We start from the raw sequence: 25,439 nt of genomic DNA on the forward strand, positions 1-25,439 counted from the left end.
GAGCCAGAGGAGAGAGACTCCTGACCAAAGACTACTGGGATCAACTGATATATATACAGGGTTTCCAATGAACATTATCACTCACCAGCCAATTTGAAAAAAAACTGGAAAAACAATTAATAAAATAAAACAATAAAAAAGTTTAAAATAGAAAAATAAAAAACATCATTAATAAATAAAACAATAAAAAAGTAAAAAAATATGTATAAATAAATAAAAAAACATCACTAATAAATAAAACTATAAAAAGTAAAAAATAATAAACAAACATTTTTATTCACAGTTTCTTCTCCTCAGTGTGATTATAGGGCACGCGTTCACAAGCACTGTGCAGTGACATATACCCCACGGATGCCTGTGCGACTTCCTCTCTGACTTCCTCTCTTAAAAACTTCACAGGCACATCCAAGGTTATATGTCAGAGGCGCAACACGTGAACGCGTGCCCTATACTGACACTGAGGGAAGAAACTGTTGAATAAAGTTATTTTTGTTTTATGTGTCGTTCCCAGTCCAGGTCCATATACTTTGAGTGTCTCTCTCTAAGAAATGTAATTTGAGCCAGAGGAGAGAGACTCCTGATAAAATATAAAACATCATTAATAAATAAAACAATAAAAAAGTAAATAAATTATAATAATAATATAAAAACATCATTAATAAATAAAACTATAAAAAATGCCTATATTGAAATATAAATCTGGCCATGTTATTGACTAATCAGAAATTCTTCTAAAAACAAGCAAAAAATATTAATAAATAAAATATTGAAAAAAAGTAAGTTTTGTTATTTATTACTCATCCTCGTGTTCACTATTTAAAATATTTTTATTTTTATGTTAGAGCTCCCTCATCCAGACTCAAAGTCCACAAAAACAGTAAAAAAACATCCTCAAAACAGATCATACGCCTTCACATAAAACAAACATTTTTATTCACAGTTTCTTCTCCTCAGTGTGATTATAGGGCACGCGTTCACAAGCACTGTGCAGTGACATATACCCCACGGATGCCTGTGCGACTTCCTCTCTGACTTCCTCTCTTAAAAACTTCACAGGCGCATCCAAGGTTATATGTCAGAGGCGCAACACGTGAACGCGCGCCCTATACTGACACTGAGGGAAGAAACTGTTGAATAAAGTTATTTTTGTTTTATGTGCACATAAAAGTATCCTCATAGTCAGGAATCTTGCTGTCTATGAGAGATTAAGGAGCTCTCAGATTTAACTAAAATATCTTCATTATTTTCATTCAGATATCTTCATTTGTGTTCTGAAGATGAATAAAGTTACTACCTTTAGTATTTGCTTTAATATTGTCCTCATATACAACCTTCTCTAGTCTAATGTTTTGCTAATGTGGTATATGATTTATGGTTGGAGGACATCATTTATTGACTAGTGATTTTGTGTGTAGTTGTAGTTCATGGTGAGTGATAATCCAAACCCTGTATATATAGGTGGCGAAGTCCGTTCCTCCACGTGGTGCCACTGGAAACTGCCCATCTTGAAGGTGGTGCTGAGCTGAACACGGACAAAAACTGACATTAGTCTGGGGCGACAAGCCTCACAACTGATGACAATCATGAATTTTGTACTAAAGTTTGAAATAAAGTCACATTTGTCAAAAATAAGTGCTTCTTCTATTTTTTAAAGGCTGATTACTGCTGATTATTGTGTGTTTCAAATGAGATCATTCAGGAACAAGAAATGACAACGTTTGTAGATTTAACACAGATTAGCTGGATTTAACGTTACTGAGCTGAATGTGTTTGATGTACAAGCATACATGTGATGGAGTTTTTTGATTCTGAGAACTGAGCCACCGTGCCACCCAGTTAACTTAATACTTTTTACAAAGTTAAGTGGATTGAACATAAAACAATACAATTTTTCTAGACAAAACTCCCAATCAAAGATAACTCCTACATTTTTTACTTGAGATTTAACATATGGTGTAAGACTTCCCAAGCCCCCAATATAAGACATTCTTGTTTCTGAGGGGCCGAAGAGAATAACCTCAGTTATCTGTGGGAAGCGGTTGCATTTCTGAGCCTGTATTAGCTGCAATAGCAAGCATTGTGTGCAAAACTGTCAAACAAACAAACAAGCAGGAGTATTCTGACCATTTTATGGTTGCAGTTTGAGAAGTTGTGTGCAGTTTTTATTCTTTTTAATGTCTTTATAAGCTCTTCATTGTCTTTTAAATCTCTTCATTTGAACCCCTTATTAGATTAGTTTGGTGTTATTGCCTCTTCAGAACTGCACTGTAAAAATAAACGTCATTTTACAGATAATTGTCTGTATTTTTTTACAGAATTTTCCAGTTTTTTCATTATACAGGGAAATACCTGTTGTTTTACACATCTGTTCTGTAATAAAAAATTCTAACATTAAATTTTCAGTTATTGCTTGTAATTTGGTATTACGTTATTTTTTTAAAGTAAAGATTTGTATGTATTTTTAGAGAGTAACTCATATTTCTACGTTAATATTTAGATTATTCCTGTAAAAATAGGAAAATAAAAATTCAGTCAAATAATTAGAGAAGGGGGAGACTGCAGACTTGGATCCAGACAGATCTACGGCCCAGGCAGTTTTACACCCCTGTTGTTCCTGATGCGTCCAGTAGAGAGAGTACAGTACAGTATAAGCCTCCAGAGCTTTATCACACCCAACCAAACGCGACACGATGAAGAGGTATGTTAAATACGTGTTTAAAACATTAGCAAACATGAAACCTAAACATTTTTTATTAGATTATGGTCGATATGAGTGTATGTCAACACAAACAAATTGGTGTAATATAACAGCAATGTGTTAGTTTGACTAAATTTTAGCAAACTATGTGCAGGCAGGCTAGCTACATGTTCTACATCAACAAAAAAAGTTAAAGAACATTAACCTACATAAGAAAGTGTGTTATGTAGGCTAATTTTCATTGACTTTTTTGTCTCAGCAAGGGAGTAATTATTATATATTTAATAACTAATTTAAAGATATATATTTTCTCATAGATTAGACAATACACTTGCGTGGTCTGGGTAGTCAGCCAAATCTACACTACATTATTCCTCCATATTTGCCTTTCTTAAATATTGAAATAAATCTAAACAGATCTGAAAATTTAATTTTATTCAAAATTTTAAAATTGCATTGCATTCAATTACATTTGATATAATGCAATCCTGTTCTAGTTTAAACAATTAAACGATCATATATCTATAAATGCATAGAGAAAGTCAAAAATTATAAATGGTCTACTTATTTGTGTTCATTTAGCTATACAGTACATTTTATATATTGGCAATGAAGTTTGCACTGTACATGCATTCATAATGTTTATCACTTATTGTTTCATAATATTTATTGTAACAATTTGTTACAAAGAAAATAATTATATATGCTAAATATGGGAAAGTCAGGGTCACAATTTGTAGCTGCAAATAACAAAACATTTCAAATATAATGACTTTTGTTATACCTCAAGTTATAATTCTTAAATCATAAATCAAATAAAAAAAACTATTTTGATATGTTTCGCATACGTCCAGGTAATATGTAAAATGGCATGAATTTTTTTTTCTTTTTCCATTCCTTACTGTTTCTGAGAATTTTTAGATATTTGGACTAGAAACAAGTCTGAGACTTAAGTAAGAAAATAATTTTTGCAGAGTATTTATGCATAACTTTTTTTTTTTTTGATGCAAGGATTCAGCTTCATTTAAAGAAAACTGGCAATCTCTAGTGATATTGTTGTCAATAAATCAATGTTAAAAAAATCTAATGTTGTCTGGGTTTTTGTTTGTCAGGTAGCTAAATGGTCCTTTGAATTTTAGAAAGAAGTAAATTGTTTGTCTAAATGTTCAGCAGCTGTCTGGTAGTCAATACCACTGCATTCTTATCAAAGCACATCATTACTCCATGTTACACTGTATTGTTTGGTTATAATTTTGTTATTTTCAAAATGCAACTTTATATATAAACAATAGAACAAAATGCATCTCTCTATATGAATATGTATAACTAGGCTACAATTAACCATTACACTTTCCAATTATTTGTGTATTTAATTTTTCTTATTAAATGAATCTAAATTAATTTGCAAGTGGGCTTTTGCATATCTGAAATTGTTTGGTGAGTGTATCAATTCTGCATATTATCAAGTGAGTTTATAACACACTTTGGTATACATTAACTTAGCTTTCATATTTAGTTTTTAAAAAATGTTAATAAAAGAAAAAAATACATACATACATACATATATATATATATATATATATATATATATATATATATATATATATATATATATATATATATATATATATATATATATATATATATATATATATATATATATTTCTGTGTCGTTCCCAGTCTAGGTCCATATATTATCAGGAGAGAGACTCCTGATAATATACATAATATATTATATATATAATATACATGGCCAAAGATACATGGCCAAAGAACTAAATTGTTATCCCTGCACCACTCTGTGAAGAGCTTTACCTCCTCCCTGTAGTTCCTCTCATCATTATCCTGGATGAGACCCACTATTGTGGTGTCATCAGCATATTTAATAATGTGATTAGTGCTAAGTTTTGCACAACAATCATGGGTCATCAGAGTGTATAGCAGTGGACTCAAGACGCACCCCTGAGGGGAGCCTGTATGGAGCAGAGTGGTAGATGACGAAATACCCTCCGCTCGCACAAACTGTAGCCTATTTGTCAGAAAGTCAAGAATCCAGTTCCGAAGAGGTGTATTAAGACCTAGAGATGCTAATTTATTGACCAGGTGCTGAGGAATAATAGTATTAAAAGCAGAGCTAAAACTAACAAACAGCACCTGTACAGATGTGTTTCTACTCTCCAAGTGTTCAAGACTCAGATGCAGTGCAGTGGAAATAGCATCATCAGTTGACCTGTTTGGCCGACAGGCTAACTGAAATGGGTCAAGTGAAGTAGGCAGGATGGAGGTGATATGACTTTTTACCAGTTTCTCAAAGCATTTCATTATCAGTGAAGTTAAAGCTATCGGCCGATAGTCATTTAAAGAAGTGACTGAAGGTCTTTTTGGCACTGGAATGATAGCAGATGTTTTGTAGCATGATGGCACAACAGCTTGATGCAGAAAGATATTAATTATGTCCGTCAGTACAGGCGCAAGTTGTTCTGCACACCCCTTGAGTACTCTGCCTGGTATTTTGTCAGGCCCAGCCGCCTTACCAGCGTTTACTTTCTTTAGGGTCTTGCGGACATTAGTGATATCAAAGCTTAGCACCTGCTCGTTGTGCTGCAATGTGGCCTTCACTGCTGGTGTAAAACAGCATCAAACCTTACAAAGTAGTTTTTTAAGATCATTAAGTAAGTTAAAGTTGTTTTCACAGGACAATGAGATGCTTGTATAGTCTGTGACAGACTGAATACCCTGCCATAAACTTCTAGGGCTCTATTTTGACGATCCATGCGCAGAGCGCAAAACGCAGGGCGCAAACGCTTTCAGGGCGTGTCAGAATGCATTTTTGCTAATTTAAGGACGGGAATATCCGCTTTGCGCCATGGCGCATGGCCTAAAAGGGTTGAGTTTATTTTCTTAATGAGTTATAGGTGTGTTTTGAGAATAAACCAATTAAAGCCTCATCTCCCATTACCTTTAAGAGCCAGCTGCGTCACGCCATAAGCGCATTTTGACGTAAAGTAAGTTCACTTTCGCTTTTGCTCTCGTGGATAGGGAAACCTTTACGCACAGACATCAATTAGCCTATAAATAATTAATTTTGTTTGTTACGCACAAAGATTGGTTTCAAAACTATTTCTAAATTCAGTTCTAATTTCCAGCAAACGAATAAATGAACAATAATAACAAAGTGTGCTCAAAATACTGAGTTATTTCCAAATACACCTGCCATGCCCCATATTGTCTAAAATTTGACAGGTGGACAAATCTAAGCTTGTTTTTAATAAAACAAATATAAATATGGATATAATAAATAATACTGCTAATAATAATAACATTATACAAAAGCAAATTGAATGAACTGAAAAAGCCTCGCGAGAGGAAGAAAGTAAGGCAGTGGTTTTTAAATCTTCATGTAAGCTAGAAATTAATATGTTTCGTAATATTTTAGTCATTTTTATTTATAGCCTGTATATATCCTTATTATATATATATATATATATCCTTAAGATATTATATATTTTTCATATGTAAAGATATTTGCGTATTGCTCTGCATGTTGTTTGTAGTGTGTAAGCCAGGTGCACTTTGCGCCAGACAACAGAGCGACTTTGTTCTGGTCTAAAGATCAGACTATTTACAATTTCTTAAAATAGCAACGCACCAAAACACGCCTGCTTTTTTAGACCAGAACGCCTATGGGCGCACATTTGAGCGCAAATGCATTTGCTATTTAAACAGCGTGGCGCAACGCCTCAAAAAAAAGTAGCAAAAGAGTATTGCGCCGCGCCTTTCGCCACATTGCCCCGGTTGTATGATAGGGCCCCTAAATTGTCTTTGTGGTCCTGGAAGTATTCTTTAATCTTATTTCCATAGGCTCATTTTGCCACTCTGATTGCCCTATTCAGATTGGCCCGAGCAGACCTAAGGACAGCTGCATCCCCTCACTTGAAAGCAGAGTTTCTTGTTTTTAGCAAAGCCTGCACCTCTGCAGTCATCCAGTGTTTCTCATTCGCTCTGACTTTAATGTTCTTAGTGACACAGCCATCCTCCATACACTTAAAAATATAACTGGATACAGCATCAGCATATTCATTCATATCTGTGCCTTGGCCATTTGTGGAGGCCTCTCTGAACACAGTCCAGTCTGTGCGATCAAAGCAGTCCTGTAATTCAGACATAGCTCCCTCTGGCCAAATTCTCACTTGTTTTATAGAGGGCTTGGTACTTGTGAGACGGGCTTTGTATGTTGGTATTAACATAACAGAAAGGTGATCTGTTGAGCCAAGATGGGGGCGAGGAACTGCTTTGTAAGCCAGTTTAACGTTTGTGTACACATGATCCAATACATTCATACCTCTTGTGGCTAAATTTACGTATTGAAAAAAGTGGGGGAGCACTTTCTTCATGTTTGCCCGGTTGTAATCACCAGCAGCAATGATTACTCCCTCTGGATAAGAAGTATGAAGTCTGTTTATAAAATGGTATAAAACATCAAGGGCTGTTTTTGTATCTGCATCGGGAGGGATATTTACAGCAATAATAAAAACAACGGACAATTCTCTCGGAAGATAAAAAGGGCGGCACTTTACTGTCAAAACCTCAATATCAGGCGAACAGTATGAGCAGATCATATTTACATCCTTGCCCCATCTATTATTAATATAGATGCAGAGACCACCACCTTGGGATTCAGTTAACATCATTTTATTAGCCACAGTCAGTGTTATCAGGAGTGTTAATAAAGTGAAATGCCTTAATGTTTATCAAGAAATCTGGTCTTCCTAAAAAAAAAAAAAAGCACTTTTCCGACGGTCCCTTACTGAGAGCTCCGCTCAGCGCAAGCTCTGCTGGCTAAACGCAGATTGCGAGGGCTCAAACGGAGCAGTGCTCGTAATGTCGAGCGAAAAAAAAGAAAAAAGCAGCTGTGAAACATAACCAGCTTTGTCTTTTTGTAGGAAACACACTTTAGATCTTTTTAGGGTAAGAGGTTTTTGAGTTATTGCCGTCTATCGTACTGGTTTTGATTCACCGCAATGTAAATATAGCTGCAGCTAGCCTATGTGACGTTGCGCGACCCACCTTTGTTCACTGTGCGACCCACTAGTGGGTCGCGACCCAGTTTGAAAACCCCTGCAATAGATCACTCAGATCTTTAGGATCATATAAACTAGAAATTCCAAGAGTTCAGTCAAAGCAGGGTGAATCAGCTTACAGCAACTATGCCCCTCGCTGCTGGAATCAGCTTCCAGAAATAATCAGATGTGCTCCAACATTAGGCACATTCAAATCAACACTGAAAACACATCTGTTTAGCTGTGCCTTTACTGAATGAGCACAGTGCATTGCAGATTGCACTACTATGTTTTTCTCTTCTTTTTCATTCTTTATATCACATTTTATCTGTTTTTATGTTGGATTTTAAAAAAATTATTTGTTTTTATTTTTCTAATAACTGTTTATTTTCTTGTTTATGTAAAGCAATTTGACTGCACTGAACTGAACTGAACTTAAACACTAAAACCTGAACCACACTGTTCCAGTTACTATGACCATTTATGTGAAGCTGCTTTGACACAATCTACATTGTAAAAGCGCTATACAAATAAAGCTGAATTGAATTGAATTGAACTTTGAATCGCCACTGTGTATGTAATGTGCTATATAAATAAACTTGCCTTGCCTTAAAGAACACATTCTAAAATAAATAATAGTTGTTTTTTACCTGCATTTCCTCTGAAAATAAATACAAGCGATGAAAATCACTGAAGATGTCCGCTGTGGATGTGGTATATGTGTCCAGTTTCTAATGTTCTCCATACGCTTGAGTCTGCTAAAAAACAAAACAAAGAGAGAAACTTTAAACAGCTCATTTGTGTCAAACATCAGAAGAATTCCAGCATCAGAAATAAATAGACTTGCATATTCCAGGCGTCCCCAGATGAAAACACCTTAACTATTCAGAATGCAACACCGTGAGTCATGTGACAAGAACCGACTGATCAGCTTCATATTTTGTATGGCATATAATTTCCTTAGACTAATTATCTCAGACAAACACAGAACACCCAAACACACTGCAGTGCTTTAAAATGTTCTCCATAAATAAAACTTGTATCAGAGTGCAGCAATGTTTTGCCAGCTTGAAATCCTAGGAGAAAAATGGGTTCCCTCCCAATCTTATTTTTACCAATATATTAGTAATATATATATATCTAATTTTACTAATATGTCATATGTATATGCAATACACTGAAATTTTTTTTTAAAACGATTTCTTAGATTTACTCATTTTTTTACGTTAAGTGGTTGTAAACAATTTATTTGGCCTGAATTTAAACAAACAAATTAAATTGAACATTATTAAATTAAATTTGTTTAGTTAAATTCAACACAAATAAATTGTTTGCAACAGTTCTGCATGCAACACTTTTTTTAGTGTATATATTTTTCAATTCATCAAAAATTGTATAAGTATGAATATGACGCTGCCTCGTTTTCAAACTGTGCAGTGCTGTAGCTGCTTAATTTGGCCAATTATGCTACTTTATTTCAATACTGGTTATTATGGTGGTACTTGGAGAGACAGTTTTTTTCTGAGGTGGTACTTGGAGAAAAAAGTTTGAGAACCACTGCGCTAGAATATCTCTCTGCACTAGAATCCCTGCACGGATGTTTAGTTGACATCAAACTTTGGCTGTTACAGAACTTTCTTTCTCTAAACGAAGACAAAACAGAATGTATTGTGTTTGGCAACTCGAACATGAGTGCCCTCAAATTATCTTAGCTTTTCCCCACGTTAAGCATGTAGTTAAAAATATGAGAGTGAGTTTGGACAGTAGTTAAAAGTCATTAATTAATAATTCAGTGATCAAGGCAGGCTTTGGGGGTTTTACAATGTGGTCACATGTTGATTGGTCAGTCTGAATGTTTCAGAATTTGAGTTTTAGTCACATGGTCAAGAAAGAGACAAAATAGCTGGGAAACTCTGCTCTGTCTCTTTTCCTGGCCTGTCTTTTCCTGGTCTGCGCTTTCCTGGTCTGCTCTGCTCCTCTGGAGTTTATCTTTTCTGCCTCTTTGAGGCCTACTTGCTCCCTTTGTCTCTCCCTCCCCATGTCTCTCCTTCTACCTCTGGTAATTATAATTTTTACATTTAAGCTGGGAACAATCAATATCACCTTTTTATCTTTTTATATTGGTATCATTTTATATAGTTATTCAGTTGTAACCATAGAAAATTATTGTCATTAAATCATTTCATTTTCAAGTATTTGTGAATTACTTTTGATTTAACATCAACTTCTTAATTGCTCCATATTGCAATATAATACAATCACATAATATCAACGCTCTCCCACATTTTAAGCTACTAATACTGCCCTCATTGCCGTTTTTAGCATAAGATTGCAGAAGAATGGTTTGACTAGAATGTACAGTGTTTTACTATCATGCTGATAACTTTTTATTCATTCGGCAAAACTACAGTTAGAACCGCTGTGGTTAAAACCCATTCTTACACAAGTATAAAAGTATACTTTATTTAGTAAGTATACTAATATAAATATCTATCTCCCAGAAGCCCAGAAAAATACACTGCAGTGACAAAAGCTGCACACTTTGTCGATAAAAAAAGACATAAAAATTAATGTTACATTTTAACTTCACGCTTGTACAGTTCAAATAATTGTTCAGTCATGTTCTGCTGTCATTAAAAGAAACAAACTAACACCATGATGAATCCTTGTGTTAGTCTGAACAGTCGCGCCGTGCCACAGCCATATTTTATACATCTAAAGTGCTTTAGCTATACTGTACAAGATGTCATACCAATAAAGCAACCTGAACCTGAATGAGATAGAGAGGAGCAGATTTCACTTGTTAGTAGATGCACATGGATGCAAAGACATAAATGGTGGTGCTGAGCTGAACGTGGACAAAAACTGACATTAGTCTGGGGCGACAAACAATTATGAATTTTGTACTGAAGTTTGAAATAAAGTCACATTTGTCGAAAATAACATATTTTTTATTTATTTAAACTTTTTACTTTTTTTACCTTTACCGGTTAAAAAGGAATATTGTTAAGTAGGCTATTTATGTGCTGTGGGTAAAAGGTGTGTTTGAATCCGGCTACCACCGCAAGTATATTTTAAATCTGTGGGAATCACTGCTTAAGAACTTCAAATCATCACAGATGTGGCACTGTTTAAAGCTAAACTTTAAACCTATTTATTTAGACTTGCTTTTGATATATGGTAGGACAAAATTTTATTGTTTTATTGACACCTGTGGTCTTACCATCTTATGTGTTTTATTGTTTATTTCTTTTTTTTTTATACTGTAAAGCACTTTGGGCAGCCTCCTAGTTGTAATAAGGTGCTATATAAATACAGTTAGATTGATTGATTGACAAGATGTGAGCATACTTTCATGTTAATGGTTTAATAAAAGTGTTAATAAAGTTTCTGCAATACACATGCTCATTATTTAATTAGAAACTGGTTAGAAATTTGTAATTCTTCAAGTCGATTTACTCATTTATGATGGGCACTTTAAGTTTTTGAGCCAAAAAAAGTTTATGTGAACACCAAGAAACATATTAAAATAAAATCAATCATATCATGCAGTATAAATTCAGAAACATCCGTTAACAAACATGCAATAATCTGCTCTCTACATACTTGTGGTACTTGGAGGTTTGTTCTTCTCTCAGTCTCATCACATTCTCCATATTTCCTCTGCTTCCTAGTAAACCAAGAACAGCCATGTTTAATATTATTATTAAAGTAACTTTCATACACTCAGACATGTGTAGAGATAAACCCCTGATAGCTTCTACTCTTACTAGATAAATCACAACCCAGTACAGGGAAACACTCATACACTCTCTCATTCACACACACACTCATACACTACGGCCAATTTAGTTTTATTCAATTCACCTACAGCACATGACTTTAGACTATGGGGGAAACCGCAGCACCTGAAGTTGTGTCCTGTTTTTTAGTCATTTAAATGTCTTTATAATCTCTTTATTGTCTTTTAAATCTCTTCACATAAGCCAAATTCCTGCATCAGAGTAGTTTGGTGAAGGATGCGGATTTCTGCTTTCCAATCCGTCTCATCATGGACCAACATTTATCCTTTTCTCATCATCCTGTTTCTCAGTATTTAACTGTGAATTGATTTTAATTAATGAATAAGTTAACACTGCTTAATATAAGAATGTTCAGTGCATTTGCCTGTCTCTTTATACCTATTTTCAGGAGCCAGCAAACTAGGTCAGAGGTCATGGAGACCTTGAGTGGAACTGATGGCTGAGGACTGGAATCAACTGTTTCTATTGTTATTTCTATGAGTTAATACTGTCTAAAATGATTTTGCTATTTTTACGGTTAAATCTTTAAAAGTGATTCTACTTTTTATTCAAGATAGACTTTGTGTGGTGAGGATATTATAACTGCCTGAATGTAGATGATAACGGTTTTTAACCAGTTTTGATAAAGACGGCTGAGAGTACACTCAGCCTTGGATAAGAAACAGATTATACTTTAAGTGTGTGTGTTCTATTTGATTGTTGATCTGTTTCACAGGTCTGGAGTCAGCTCTAATCAGTCTAAGGGATGTCTGACGTTTATGCTTAAGATAATGTTCAGAATTGCACGCTCGAACCCCACGTGAAAATTTTCCTAGTCTCTGTGTTTTAACCAATCAGGTTAGAACACATATGTATGACGCAGTTAATGACGTTATGTGAGAGTATAATTGTTATTGATTGGTGATTTGTAAGCAGAGCGGCCTAGGAACTCATTGCGAGTGTTGAAGCTGGTCTCTGCTGATGTAACTGCAAACTATCTTCAGTAAACTTGATTTATTTATTTAAATCTCTGACTCCGGCTCTTCTTCATCTACCAGACTGGTCATTCTTTGGGTTAAACTGTAAACTATCCCTACATTGGTATTATTACCTCTTCAGAACTGACCATCTGTACTCCCAACTGTCTTGTACCTTTAAAAGCCCCTGTGCATGTATTGTGTTTTGTGTGTAGTTGTAGTTCATGGTGAGTGATAATCCAAACCCTGTATATATAGGTGGCGAGGTCCGTTCCTCCACGTGGTGCCACTGGAAACTGCCCATCTTGAAGGTGGTGCTGAGCTGAACACGGACAAAAACTGACATTAGTCTGGGGCGACAAGCCTCACAACTGATGACAATCATGAATTTTGTACTAAAGTCTGAAATAAAGTCACATTTGTCCAAAATAAGTATTTCTATTTTTAAAGGATGATTACTGCTGATTACTGTGTGCTTCAAACATCAGAAGAATCCCAGCATCAGAAATAAACAGACGGTAAAAACATCTCAGACTGCTGATAAACTGTGAATGACTGTGAATAACTGTGAATTTATATTGATTATATGAATGTAGATATTACTGCAAATCTGTCTTATTGGCAAAACTGGAACTAATGAATGAGAGCACCCATTAAATGTGTGAAGAGAAATAGTCAAATACAATTAACAGGAAACCTCATGGACGCCATGCACACATAATAACAGACTGAGATTAAATATAGCAGGGTGCAATTATTTTTGCAATACATCATTGAATTTGACTGTATTACTTTATTATCCCATTTATGTACACTAGAATATCTCTCAGCACTAGAATCTCTGCACGGATGTTTAGTTGACATCAAACTTTGGCTGTCACAGAACTTTCTTTCTCTGAACGAAGACAAAGCAGAATGTATTGTGTTTGGCAACTCAAACATGAGTGCCCTCAAATGATCTTAGCTTTTCTCCACGTTAAGCATGTTTCGAACAGTAGTTAGTAAACGGTAAACAGAATAATTTGGTGTTAATTCAGGCAGGCTTTTTGCAGCTTTGCCTTTTTGCCAAAGTCATTTCGGAGCCAGCGTGATCTAGAGAAAGCCTTTCATGCTTTTATCAGCTCTCATCTGGAATATTGCAATGCACTTTATGTTGGAATTAACCAAAGCTTACTTAATCGTTACAACTGGTGCAAAATACTGCTGTTCGCATTCTGACGAATAGTCGTAAACGTGAGCACATCACACCTGTCCTTTACTCTCTTCACGGCCTCTCTGGTAAATTCAGAATTGATTGTTTTAATGCCGTTAATGATCTTGCACCTTCACATTTATGTGAGATTTTAAAGATTCACAAACCGAACACGATCCTACGATCAGCAGGCCAGTTGTTGATGGAGGTCCCCAGATCAAGGTATAAACAATAGCCGCATTTCCACTTTCGGGCCAGTGCGAGCCAGGGCTTTTATCGGGCCGGGCCAATCGAGTAGTGAGGCCGAAATCATGTCGCGTTTGCACTGTTGAGCTAGTAGCTCGCAGAGCGTCACACAAACCTCGCCTAAAGAACGTCCCCCAAAATAAACGTCACACAACCCGCTCACTTCAGCTGGAATCAGGCAGATAAAACACACCATTGCATCATAAAACGATTAAAATGCAGACAACAGAAACAAACAAATGACACGTTACTGTACAGCAGTACATTATATGTCTATATGCACAGGCCTTTGTATTTCCATTCATTATATTTGTTTATTCACCGACCGACATGTTGGCTTCGTGCATCGAGTGGTCTCGCCACTATAGAGGGGACCCAGCGTAGTGAGCGCACCCATCTATAATATAAAACCACAGAAATGCTCTGGTAATCAATCACTCAGTATGAAATGTATTTTATAACATTCTTTTTTTAATAGACGTCGTCAAACATTCTGCCCAAATGCTCCGGAGAGACCTACAGTAAAACATAAATTTTTCCCTTTGACACTTAATAGGTATTTCCTCTTTATTTAAGGATGTTGCATATTATTTGGTGTCTTAAGTAAAGGAAAGTGTTAAGGGTTTCAGCAACACTTGTAAAAAGAAAGTTTAATATGGCTTTAAAACGGTTTGATTTATGTATTGTATACTTAAATTGTTATAGCTAACTTTACCTTGTTTTATATTGGTTTATTTATTTAATGTGATTTTATTATATCCGATATTTGTAATTCTTTAAATTATTTCAATATAGCTTAGGCTATTTTATCAAGATATGACACTATTGTGTTGAGCCTACAAAAGTGGGCACGTAAGTTGTCAAGTTTTATGTCTTTCTGTTATATTCATGCTTTGTATTATCTACAAAATAAAAAAATAAAAAAAAGAAGCCGCTCACGGCAACAGAGCTGTGAAGCGAGCACTCTTTTGCCCAGTCTCACACTCAAATAACAGGCATCTAACGCGCATGTATCATGCACAAACACACATTTTAAACTTGACTTTAGTGGCTGCTGTGTCTTTAATATGGGGTAAAGATTATTATGCGTTATTGAAACATTAAGGAGGACGCAGCAAAGAAAAGCCACTTATAAATTAAAACTTTATTATTTTTTGCAACAGCCTTACATTTAAAAGGGAAACATAAGGGTGATCATAAGCAAAAAGACACCTAAGGTAATTTATGGAATAGTCTATCTTAAACTGACCAGCTACATGTTTTCTTTCCCTTATTTATTTATTTATTTGTTTGGCGCATGTACTCGTGTGCGATCGGAAAACTAGTGTAATGACGGCATGTCATCTTTACCAGACTCGGGCAAAGTCCGCCTCTTCTATCACTCCGCCCCGAAGCCCCAGCTGGCCCTCTTTGACCTAAGGTCTTCGGCGGGGCAAAAAAGGTTGATCGCTGGCCCTGAGAAAGCCCCGCTTTGGCCCAATCAGGCCCCAGAAGTTCCTCCACATGGTGCCACTGGAAACTGCCCATCTTGAAGGTGGTGCTGAGCTGGACAAGGACAAAAAATGACATTAGTCTGGGGCGACAAGCTTCACAACTGATGACAATCATGAATTTTGTACTAAAGTTTGAAATAAAGTCACATTTGTCCAAAATAAGTATTTCTATTTTTAAAGGCTGATTACTGCTGATTACTGTGTGCTTCAAATGAGATCATTCAGAAACAAAAATGACAACATTTATAGATTTAACAAAGATTAGCTGGATTTAAAGGGCCATGACACCCCCCTCTTTCGGTTAAAGTCTACTTCAGAATTTTTTCAAAAGATGCATGATTAATGGGCGTGGAGCTCCGCGAGCATCGAGCAGGAGTGGGCGTGGCCAGCAGGGGAGAAGGGGAGCGAATAACTGTTGTTGTCAGTTAGCTCACAAAATGAGACACAAAGAGGAGACGCATGAGTTTATAGTTTACAAAGTTAAAATGCAAAGAAATGAACAGTGATTTAATGCCCTGCTACATTTGTTATTCGTAATTTCATATACAGACAACCACAATTTATATCTTTATAAAGATGTGTGTTCATGTAAACACTATAAATGAGGACTTCTACCTCAATCCCCTCAATCCAGCAGACTCAGTGCAGCAAGTCTCCTGACCTGTCTATTTTAACCATTAGCTCTGCTGGTAATCTGGAGGATTTAGGCAAACACAGCAGCACGGCGATGTGTCTGAATGTGAACGAACTCCTGATAAAAGACAGCGTCCGCCATTCTCTAATTCTCGTGCTGCTCTCCCGACAAAAATGCTAGCAGCACACACACAGCTTTGCTATATGATTGGCCCTGACAAGATCGCGGGGGAAAACATGCAACAAACCCCGTGGATGATGGAAACAAACGCATATGAGCCTTCATGAACGGCTAAATACTGTGCCGTGGTTTCCATGTCTCTCAGCTCGGGCTTGACACTGGCAGGTCTGGCAGGTCTGATGAATAATTAAGCAGCCGGCTCTTCTCATAGGATAAGAAAACTCCGCTATGAATAATAATGAGAAACTGACGCGTCATCATTGCACTTGCAGTTCTGCGCTACATCGCCGATTTTGATCCCGCCCCAAAAATCCTTTTAAACCCGGAAGCTGAAATTAGCTGACAAAAGCTCAAAATTATCCAGTTTTCCCCACAATTATAGCTGACAGGTGCTAACATTGTCTTAACTGATGCTTAACACACACACATCTCTTAATATAAAAAAAAAAGTTCTCCGGGGTGTCCTGAACCTTTAACATTACTGAGCTGAATGTGTTTGATGTACAAGCATACATGTGATAAAATTTTTAGCATTTGAGAACTAATGCTGGGCTCCACACAATTCCTTGTTGTCATAACGCAAAAAAATTAAGTTAACTTAATCCTTTCATACATTCATTCATTTTCCTTTGCCTTTGTCCCTGAATTATCAGGTCAACAAGGCGGAAGGAATCGCCAACTTCTCTGACCCATGTTTTACACAGTGGATGCCCTTTCAGATGCTATATTCCAGTTTAGCAAACAAATATTATTCACATCTTTGAATGGAAACATATTTACTGCTTGTAAATATCACTTAAAGAGATCATGTCATGAGAAATCAAATTTACCCTGACATAGGCTGTTTCTCAATATGCGTTCTTCAATGGTCTTGCGTCCTCGTGTTCTCGTGTAACGTCATTATCAGCTGCCAAAGTTCAGTTCCAATACTTAAGACCGAAAGAACAGAGGACGCGTGAAACTTCACGGATGTGTTCTTGATATCGAGGATGCACCGGTGCAGACTTGAGCACCGGTCTCGCTTGCATTGATTTTGTTCCATACATTAATGTTTATCAAGAACACACTTTAAGATGAATAATAGTTGTTTTTTACCTGCATTTCCTCTGAAAATAAATACCAGCGATGATAATCACTGAAGATGTCTGCTGTGGATGTGGTATATGTGTCCAGTTTCTAATGTTCTCCATACGCTTGAGTCTGCTAAAAAACAGAACAAAGAGGGAAACTTTAAACAGCTCATTTGTGTCAAACATCAGAAGAATCCCAGCATCAGAAATAAACAGACGGTTAAAACATCTCAGACTGCTGATTAACTGTGAATGACTGTTTTATATTGATTATATAAATGTAGATACTTTTGCAAATCTGTCTTATTGGCAAAACTGGCACTATTTTAATAAAATAATATAATGAATGAGTGTACCCCATTGAATGTGTGAAGAGAAAACATTAAATACAATTAACAGGAAAATTCATGGACGCCATGCATACAAAATAATACATTTAGGTTTAATAGTGGAGGGTGCAATTATTAATGCAATGCATTGTTAAATCTGAGTGTACATTTTTATTATTCAACATATGTTGTGAGCACACTCTTATGTCAATTGTTTAATAAAAGTGTTAATACAATTTCTATAATACACATGATCATTATTTAATTAGAAACTGATTAGAAGTTTATAGTTTTTAAAGGGAACATACTCTTTTTTGCTGGGCATAAATAGGCAGTTTTGGTGCAGTGCAATCTGGACTGCATCCAATGCTTTTTAATGAGCTCACCTAACCCCACCACTTACCCTACCCGTCACAGTGACGTCACTAACTCCATTTGAGTGCAATGTGTCTGACATTGCATCGCTGAGTGATGCAGTCTCAGCTTGCATCATAAAGGCTGCAACAAGATGCTGTTGAGTTTTTGAGCCAAAAAATATATATATTAAAATAAGATCAATCATATCATAACTACTTTATTCCATGGTTTGATCTCAGCAGTGAATGTTCAGAAACATCTGTTAACAAACATGCAAGAATCTGCTCTTTATACTTGTTTCACTTGAAGGTTTGTTTACATCACGTTCTCCATCTCCATGTATATTTCCTCTGCTTCCTAGTAAACCAGGAACAGCCATGTTTAATATTATTAAAATGATTTACAGACACTCAGACATGTGTAACGTTAGAGATAGACACTAGTGGTCCTACTCTTACTAGATAAGAGCCTTTTTTGGACCAGATTGTATTTTCATTCCCTACATTTTTTCAACACATTTTACAAAAGAAAGTGTAGATAGTGTAAAAAAGATGTCAATCTCTTCAGATTTTATAACAAACCTTAGGATTCATCTCCAGCACACCAGGGTTCAACGCTAAGGATTTTTTCTATTGGTCTGATTGGGCCAATGGTTCAGATTTTTACTTGCCCTACCAAAATTTTCACTGGCCCCACCAAAAAAAAAGAAAGGGAAGTTAATAGCAATTTTTTCTATACATATTTTAAATAATGTGTCAAAACTAAAGTCTGTGAATCTAGAATTTTAATACTTAAAAAAAGTTGTAAAAAAAAATTGTTATTCAAAAAAAAGGAGCAGTATGGAAAATAAGGAGGTATTTTATTGTGGTTTGAAAATATTTAACAAAGGGTGGCTGACTTGTTAAACTGACGGCAACTTTTCCGTTGTTCACATGTAAATTACTGCTTCCAAGACGTTAAAAACAGATATTTTCTTTTAGCCTTAGAATTTGATGTTGCCGCCATGCTGTAATTTCTTCGCTGTACTGGATGTTACCAGGTTACGGAAAAAATTGAATTCTGTTTAAAGACTTAATAGCACAAACTTAAAATGCACGCAATTGATGAATAGTCACAGACAAATTAAATGTTAGTGACAAGGCAGCACTGTCCCAATTGGGCCAGTAATGATCCGGTCTACTGTCCCAAGTGTCTGTCACGCTGGCCCTGGGCCAACGGGCAGTCCTTATTGTTGAGCCCTGCACACTGACTGAAATCACACATAATTAATGTTTACATAATTCAAACACCTGTGTAGACTCTTATTAATAGTTCATAAATTCATGATTTTATGTTTTAACAGATAAATATTTTAATTTAGTCGTTTTACTTGCTATATATATATATATATATATATATATATATATATATATATATATATATATATACGCCAAGCCGATACCTTTGTTGTCAAATAACTGGACAAAATAATGAACAAGCAAATTATAAAGGCAAACAGCAAGTTCAGGAAACAGTCTGTGCATAAAGTTGCACACATTTTGTTTCCTATTTGCTGGAACAAGCATTAGTGAAATTAGTTAATGAGTAAGCAGATTTAGACACAGCTACAGTAACGTTAATTCTTGTATTTGAATGAATTTGATTTCTCGCTCATTAACACATGCCGCCATTTTATTAATCCCAGCATTATCGTTAACCGTTACCTCAGCGACTGTATTTTGCAGCGTAAATAGTTTGATAAGAGCAGATCAAGTGATTTAATTCGATATTCACGATCATATCTCGTGTTTTAATGTGTTAAACAAGCGTTTACCGCCGACGACTTACATTTAAAGTACAAATGAATGCTAATATAAGACATATCTTACCTGTGAACGATTTTAATTGACCCTGATAAACAAAACACTGGCAAACAAATAACAAAGTTTACGCACAGTAATGGTTCTTCAAAAGAAAAATGTTTACTAAATTTATTTTGCTCAAAAACTGTGAAGGAAACAGACGCCATTTTCCGCAGTTACACAAAAGCTCCGCCCACATTGCGAAACTGACCAATCACACAGTGGGTCGTTTGGAATCCCATTTTGATCGTGACGTAACAGCAAACTCGTTTGGAATCCCAATTCGATCGTGACGTAAGAGCAAACTCGGCTACTTTTCGCCATTGCTTTAATTGGACAGCTACAGAGAAGGTGTACAACATTTGCTCTGAGTAATTTGCGTTGCAAATACTGTCAATTGATAGCGTACGGTTTATTAAGGTTTACTTTGATAAACTAACTTTACCTACAGTAAGTTTGAGTATTTATTGTAGGTTTATTTAACATTTCTCATCTTTAAGTCTACGGAAATTAAACTATCATGTTGTTTACCGTACTCGGACTCATCGCTCTCTTCCTCGGAGAGAGAAACGCCAACGCCACTGTTGGTGTTGAAGTTCAAGAAGAGGACCAACATGATGTACCACCCTTGAGGAGCAGTGACGGTAAACGATTTGTCTATTTTATGTAACACATCTGCCTAATTTTCTTAACTGGAGTTTACTGGTATTTTTAGCTTACTAAATGGAAACATGACTAAACAAAGTGAATATGATTAATTAATTAATTATAAATGTTTTGGCTTAAAACAGGGGTGTCAAACATTCGACACACAAATTTCTATTTGTATTACATAAAGATTAATCTTTTTTTTTGCTTCAAAATGAAAGATTTAGTACAAAAGATTAAATCTAAACCCTGAGACCTTCAGAACACAATTTAAGATATTTTAGGTGGTCAGAGATAGGCATGAGCCATAACGTATTTAAGGTATACCGCGGTTTGGAAAAATCAAGGTTTTAAACTGTCAATTTTCTGTAATACCGTTCCTAAGGTATGTGTGCCATTTTTTATTTACGTTTTTTTAAGACAACAGTATCTTCAGCAGAAAAAGATATGCAAAATGTTGTTTTTCAATTGTAAAGAAATCTTTGTTTGAAACAAATGAAGACAGCAGAAGTCTATAATTCATTTAACCTGACATGTTTACTGCTCTAAAATATTTAACATTTTTCTCAAAATAAAATATTTTGTGCTTAATAGGAAATAAAACTTTTTGTTTTTTACCCAGACATTTAAAAACAATATATTTTAGAGCAATAAAGACCATACTGTGTTAGCGTGAAATTTTTATCCAAGGTTATCAAACAGTCAGAATCTTATACCGGCCCATGCCTAGTAACTTATTTAATAACAAAAAATAAATAATTTTTGGGGAAACTTAACACTTGTAGCTCAGGAAGAAATCAATTAAATAGTCAATGAACTATAAACAATATAAACTATAAAATAGACAATAAACATTAGGACATGTCTCCACCTGCTGGGGGTTTTAAGTTTTTATTTAGGTCAATCCATGAAATCTCTAAACCAGCCAACGTACAAGTACAAGTACAAAACACACTCGAAATATTGTCTAAATATCGCTATTAAAAAATATGACATAAAATATTAAAACCCTCAAACAATGAGATTTGAGTTTGACACCCCTGTTGTAACAATGACCTAAAAAGTCACTTTGTAATTTACAGCATTTTTAGTGTGCCTAATAAATATTAAATAAACAGAATTTTGATCTAAAATTTTAAATCTAAAAACTAATATCCTGTTTATTTGATTCTTTCTTTAGGTCAAGAAATAGATGCCTGCTGTAAAGAACCATTACTGGTAGAGCCTGTCAGTGTTCACAGTGAAGAGCCATCACTGGTTGAGCCTGACAGTGTTCACAGTGAGCAACCATCACTGGTAGAGCCTGTCAGCGTTCACAGTGAAGAACCATCACTGGTAGAGCCTGTCAGCGTTCACAGTGAGCAACCATCACTGGTAGAGCCTGTCAGCGTTCACAGTGAAGAACCATCACTGGTAGAGCCTGTCAGCGTTCACAGTGAGCAACCATCACTGGTAGAGTCTGTCAGTGTTCACAGTGAGCAAACATCACTGGTAGAGCCTGTCAGCGTTCACAGTGAAGAACCATTACTGGTAGAGTCTGTTAGTGTTCACAGTGAAGAACCATCACTGGTAGAGCCTGTCAGCGTTCACAGTGAGCAACCATCACTGGTAGAGTCTGTCAGTGTTCACAGTGAGCAAACATCACTGGTAGAGCCTGTCAGCGTTCACAGTGAAGAACCATTACTGGTAGAGTCTGTCAGCGTTCACAGTGAAGAACCATCACTGGTAGAGCCTGACAGTGTTCACAGTGAGCAACCATCACTGGTAGAGCCTGACAGTGATGATCCTTCATTTGATTTCTCTGATGAGCCCGGCTCCCACGCCGTTGAAGATGCAACCTGTCAGACAGAAGACAAAGAGACACAAATCATTGGTAAGTTTACTACCATGACCCTAAAGTCATCCAACACACATGCATATTTTAATGGTCCTTTATGCTTTAAACAGACTTTAGTTTGCATGTTCTTCAGGAATAGTTAAAATTATACCTATTTATGAAGCTTTAATATAAACTGTATTCGTATTTAAAGGGATAGTTCACCCATAACTGGAACTGTCATCATTTACTCACACTTTACTTTTTCTGAACCTGTTTGAGGTTCTTTCTCCTGTTGAACATAATATTATATATTTTGAAGAAAGCTTGAAACCTGCAAACTATTGACTTTCACAGTATTTGTTTTTCCCACTATGGAAGACGGTGGTTACAGGTTTTCAGTTCAAAATATCTTCTTTAGTTAACAGAGCAAAGAAACTCATAAATGTTTGAAACTACTTGAGGATGGGATAATATTGAGTAAATGTTCATTTTTGAGTGAACTTTACCTTTAAAGGCTGAATATTTTACACTGAATATTTTTTTAATGAACTTTTAAAGGGACAATATTCAGTGTAGTATCTCGGTTTATATATGAAAAAGGAAACATTTGAGATGAAGGGACTGTGGTACTGTTACTGATTTCGGATTGTTATCAACATCTCTTCTTTGTCTTTTCACAGAGATCAATTCACAAGGCTATGAAATTGGCGCTGAGCTGGATAAAGGAGGCTGTGGAACCGTTTACGAAGGGTCCCGATTAGAAGATGGCCTTCAAGTGGCAGTAAAAGTGTCCAATTTTAAGAAGAAGCAATTCATCAGTGTTGTAAGTATTCTGTGCTTTTTGCACTCATTTACAGTTTTCTTGTCATATTAACATTAATCGTAGACTATAAATGAGTTTTGTGATAGACATTGCCAACAGTTTGTTCAGGACTAGTTTCCTGAAAATACCTTTTCCAAATGATCTTCACAACTGTCTTTCTTCTAGGATGGGTTTGATGAACCACTTCCACTGGAGATTGCTCTGCACTTTCTGGCCAATAAAGGCCCCAAGGTCAAGGAAATTATCGAGCTTCTGGACTGGAAGGTTGAGGCTGATCACTACTTTATGGTGCTAGAGCGGCCCATACCCTGCGTGAGCTTGTTCGATTTCCTAAGTAAGCACAGAGGCATCCTTCCAGAGGACAAGTTGCGGAAAATCATGCTCCAGACAATAATTGCAGCCCAAACATGCTGCCAGCGTGGAGTTCTTCACCGCGATATTAAGCTGGAGAACTTGCTGATTAACCCGGACACCCTTGAGGTCAAACTGATTGACTTCGGGTGTGGTGACCTCCTTACTGAGGACATTTACAAAGAATTTAGAGGTACGTTCATCCCTCAAAGCTATAAGAAACTCTGCTGATAAGTCAGTTTTTGTTTTTTATTTGAGTCTTGAAACATTCGCTGTTGTTTATCTGTTCTGTTGTTGGAAACAAATTTTCTTTCAGGCACCAAAGAGTTCGCCCCTCCTGAGTTTTGGAGGATTGGTAGATACCGTGGGAAACCAGCGACAGTCTGGTCACTTGGAGTTGTTCTGTTTGTGCTGATTTTCTGCAGATATCCAGGAAAAGCAGACCTTCCCAAAGTGAATAACAAACACATGCCGATTAATGGCTTGTCGAAAGGTGAGATCTTCATTTAAGCTAAAGAGGGTTGTCTAGGATCATTTGAATGTCATTTTAAAAAGCATGTATAAACGCAATAATTACATGTATCTCTTTCTTCTGCCTGCATAGAATGCTGCGATTTCTTCCACGGTTGTCTGCAGCTGAACCAAATGGATCGACTTGACCTGCAAAAACTCAATTCCCATGAGTGGTTTAAAGAATTGAATACATTTTGACATCAGCCATCTTACACTGTCATAAGCCGGGTTTCCATCCTAATGTGATGTTAATTAGGTGCATTTCCATCAAGCTGTTAGAGCAGCTGACTGTAGTTTTGGTTACCTAGTAATTAATACTAAGCAAGACAAGTATAATGGAGTCATGTTTGTGTAATGTTCACTATGTTAGTTTATTCAGCAAATGTGTCTCCATCTCCCATTTTCAGCATTAGTTTTTTGCACCACCCCAGGTGAGCATTAACAGTATTTATTTTTTTGCAAATTAATTGATATTTAAAACTGATTTCTATTACTCATTTTAACACAGGCTGATGGAAACCAAGCTATATCTTATGTTCTTTCATTTATACTTATTGTATATATTGCTTTTCTTTTTACTACATGTTGTAGTCCTATAGCTGAAAGCCGTTAAATACAAAAAGAATAAGAAAGAAATTTTGTGTAAAAAAGAAAAAAAAATGGAAAAAGCACTTAACAGTTTAGACCTTTATATATTGTACTTTCCTGCACTTTATTATCAGCTTTTACACTAACTTTTGCAATTCCACATGCTAAAAAAATAAAATAAAAATGTATATCTCAGTCGTTCCCAGTCCAGGTCCATATATTTTGGGTGTCTCTCTCTAAGAAATGTAATTTGAGCCAGAGGAGAGAGACTCCTGACCAAAGACTACTGGGATCAACTGATATATATACAGGGTTTCCAATAAACATTATCACTCACCAGCCAAATTGGCGATAAAACTGGAAAACAATTAATAAAATAAAACATTTAAAAAGTGGAAAAAATAAATAAAAAAAATCAGTAATAAAAAAACTATAAAAAAGTTAAAAAAAAAAAATAAAATAAATAAAAAACATCATTAATTAATAAAACAAGAAAAAATTAAAAATAATAAAATAAAAAACATCACTAATAATTAAAACAATAAAAAAGTAAAAAAAATAAAATAAAAAACATCATTAATAAAACAATAAAGTAAAAAATGATAAAATAAAAAACATGATTAATAAATAAAATTATAAAAAGTAAAAAATAATAAAATAAAAAAACATCATTAATAAATTAAACTATAAAAAAGTGAAAAATAATAAACAAACATTTTTATTCACAGTTTCTTCTCCTCAGTGTGATTATAGGGCACGCGTTCACAAGCACTGTGCAGTGACATATACCCCACGGATGCCTGCGCGACTTCCTCTCTGACTTCCTCTCTTAAAAACT

At 35.6% G+C, this 25,439-nt stretch overlaps 2 protein-coding genes and 1 long non-coding RNA gene across 14 annotated transcripts in view; 2 read left to right on the forward strand and 1 right to left on the reverse strand.

The window, feature by feature from the left end:
• The window catches only part of LOC147832314 (uncharacterized), a 24,511-nt gene extending 4,452 nt beyond the window's left edge, over nucleotides 1–20,059 (reverse strand). For 2 of the 11 annotated variants that reach the window (XM_087298990.1, XM_087298989.1), the window contains exons 1-5: nucleotides 15,306–15,658; nucleotides 12,763–12,839; nucleotides 11,365–11,428; nucleotides 8,409–8,516; nucleotides 1,446–1,522 (exon numbers count right to left, since the gene is read on the reverse strand). In XM_087298990.1, coding sequence (XP_087155116.1) covers nucleotides 8,490–8,516; nucleotides 11,365–11,428; nucleotides 12,763–12,839; nucleotides 15,306–15,563 — 426 coding nt within the window. In that variant the 5' untranslated portion in view covers nucleotides 15,564–15,658 and the 3' untranslated portion in view covers nucleotides 1,446–1,522; nucleotides 8,409–8,489. Of the gene's footprint in view, nucleotides 1–1,445; nucleotides 1,523–8,408; nucleotides 8,517–11,364; nucleotides 11,429–12,762; nucleotides 12,840–14,277; nucleotides 14,353–15,305; nucleotides 15,659–16,875; nucleotides 16,985–17,092; nucleotides 17,192–17,357; nucleotides 18,376–18,599; nucleotides 18,705–19,886 lie in introns of those variants that run through there. The other 9 variants (XM_087298993.1, XM_087298998.1, XM_087298992.1 and 6 more) reach the window with 9 other exon arrangements.
• Nucleotides 1–25,439, forward strand: part of LOC147839443 (uncharacterized) — an 837,962-nt gene that overhangs the window by 483,641 nt on the left and 328,882 nt on the right. The window lies entirely within an intron of this gene.
• pimr110 (Pim proto-oncogene, serine/threonine kinase, related 110) lies at nucleotides 19,536–24,996 on the forward strand. 2 transcript variants are annotated; one of them, NM_001089390.1, is given in 8 exon segments: nucleotides 20,182–20,503; nucleotides 21,688–21,842; nucleotides 21,882–22,010; nucleotides 22,050–22,380; nucleotides 23,007–23,149; nucleotides 23,315–23,693; nucleotides 23,817–23,993; nucleotides 24,105–24,996. In NM_001089390.1, coding segments are annotated over 8 exon segments (1,545 nt in total). In that variant the 5' UTR covers nucleotides 20,182–20,379; the 3' UTR covers nucleotides 24,212–24,996.

This window comes from Danio rerio, chromosome 20 (genome assembly GCF_052040795.2).
Source record: "Danio rerio strain M-AB ecotype USA chromosome 20, GRCz13ab, whole genome shotgun sequence".
Lineage (NCBI taxonomy): Eukaryota > Metazoa > Chordata > Actinopteri > Cypriniformes > Danionidae > Danio > Danio rerio.

Coding starts and splice junctions, on each gene's coding strand:
- pimr110 (XM_087297285.1), top strand. CDS start 20,380: ATGTTGTTTACCGTACTCGGACTCATCGCTCTCTTCCTCGGAGAGAGA. Junction 22,381..23,006: donor CAAAGAGACACAAATCATTG/GTAAGTTTACTA, acceptor GTCTTTTCACAG/AGATCAATTCACAAGGCTAT. Junction 23,694..23,816: donor CATTTACAAAGAATTTAGAG/GTACGTTCATCC, acceptor ATTTTCTTTCAG/GCACCAAAGAGTTCGCCCCT.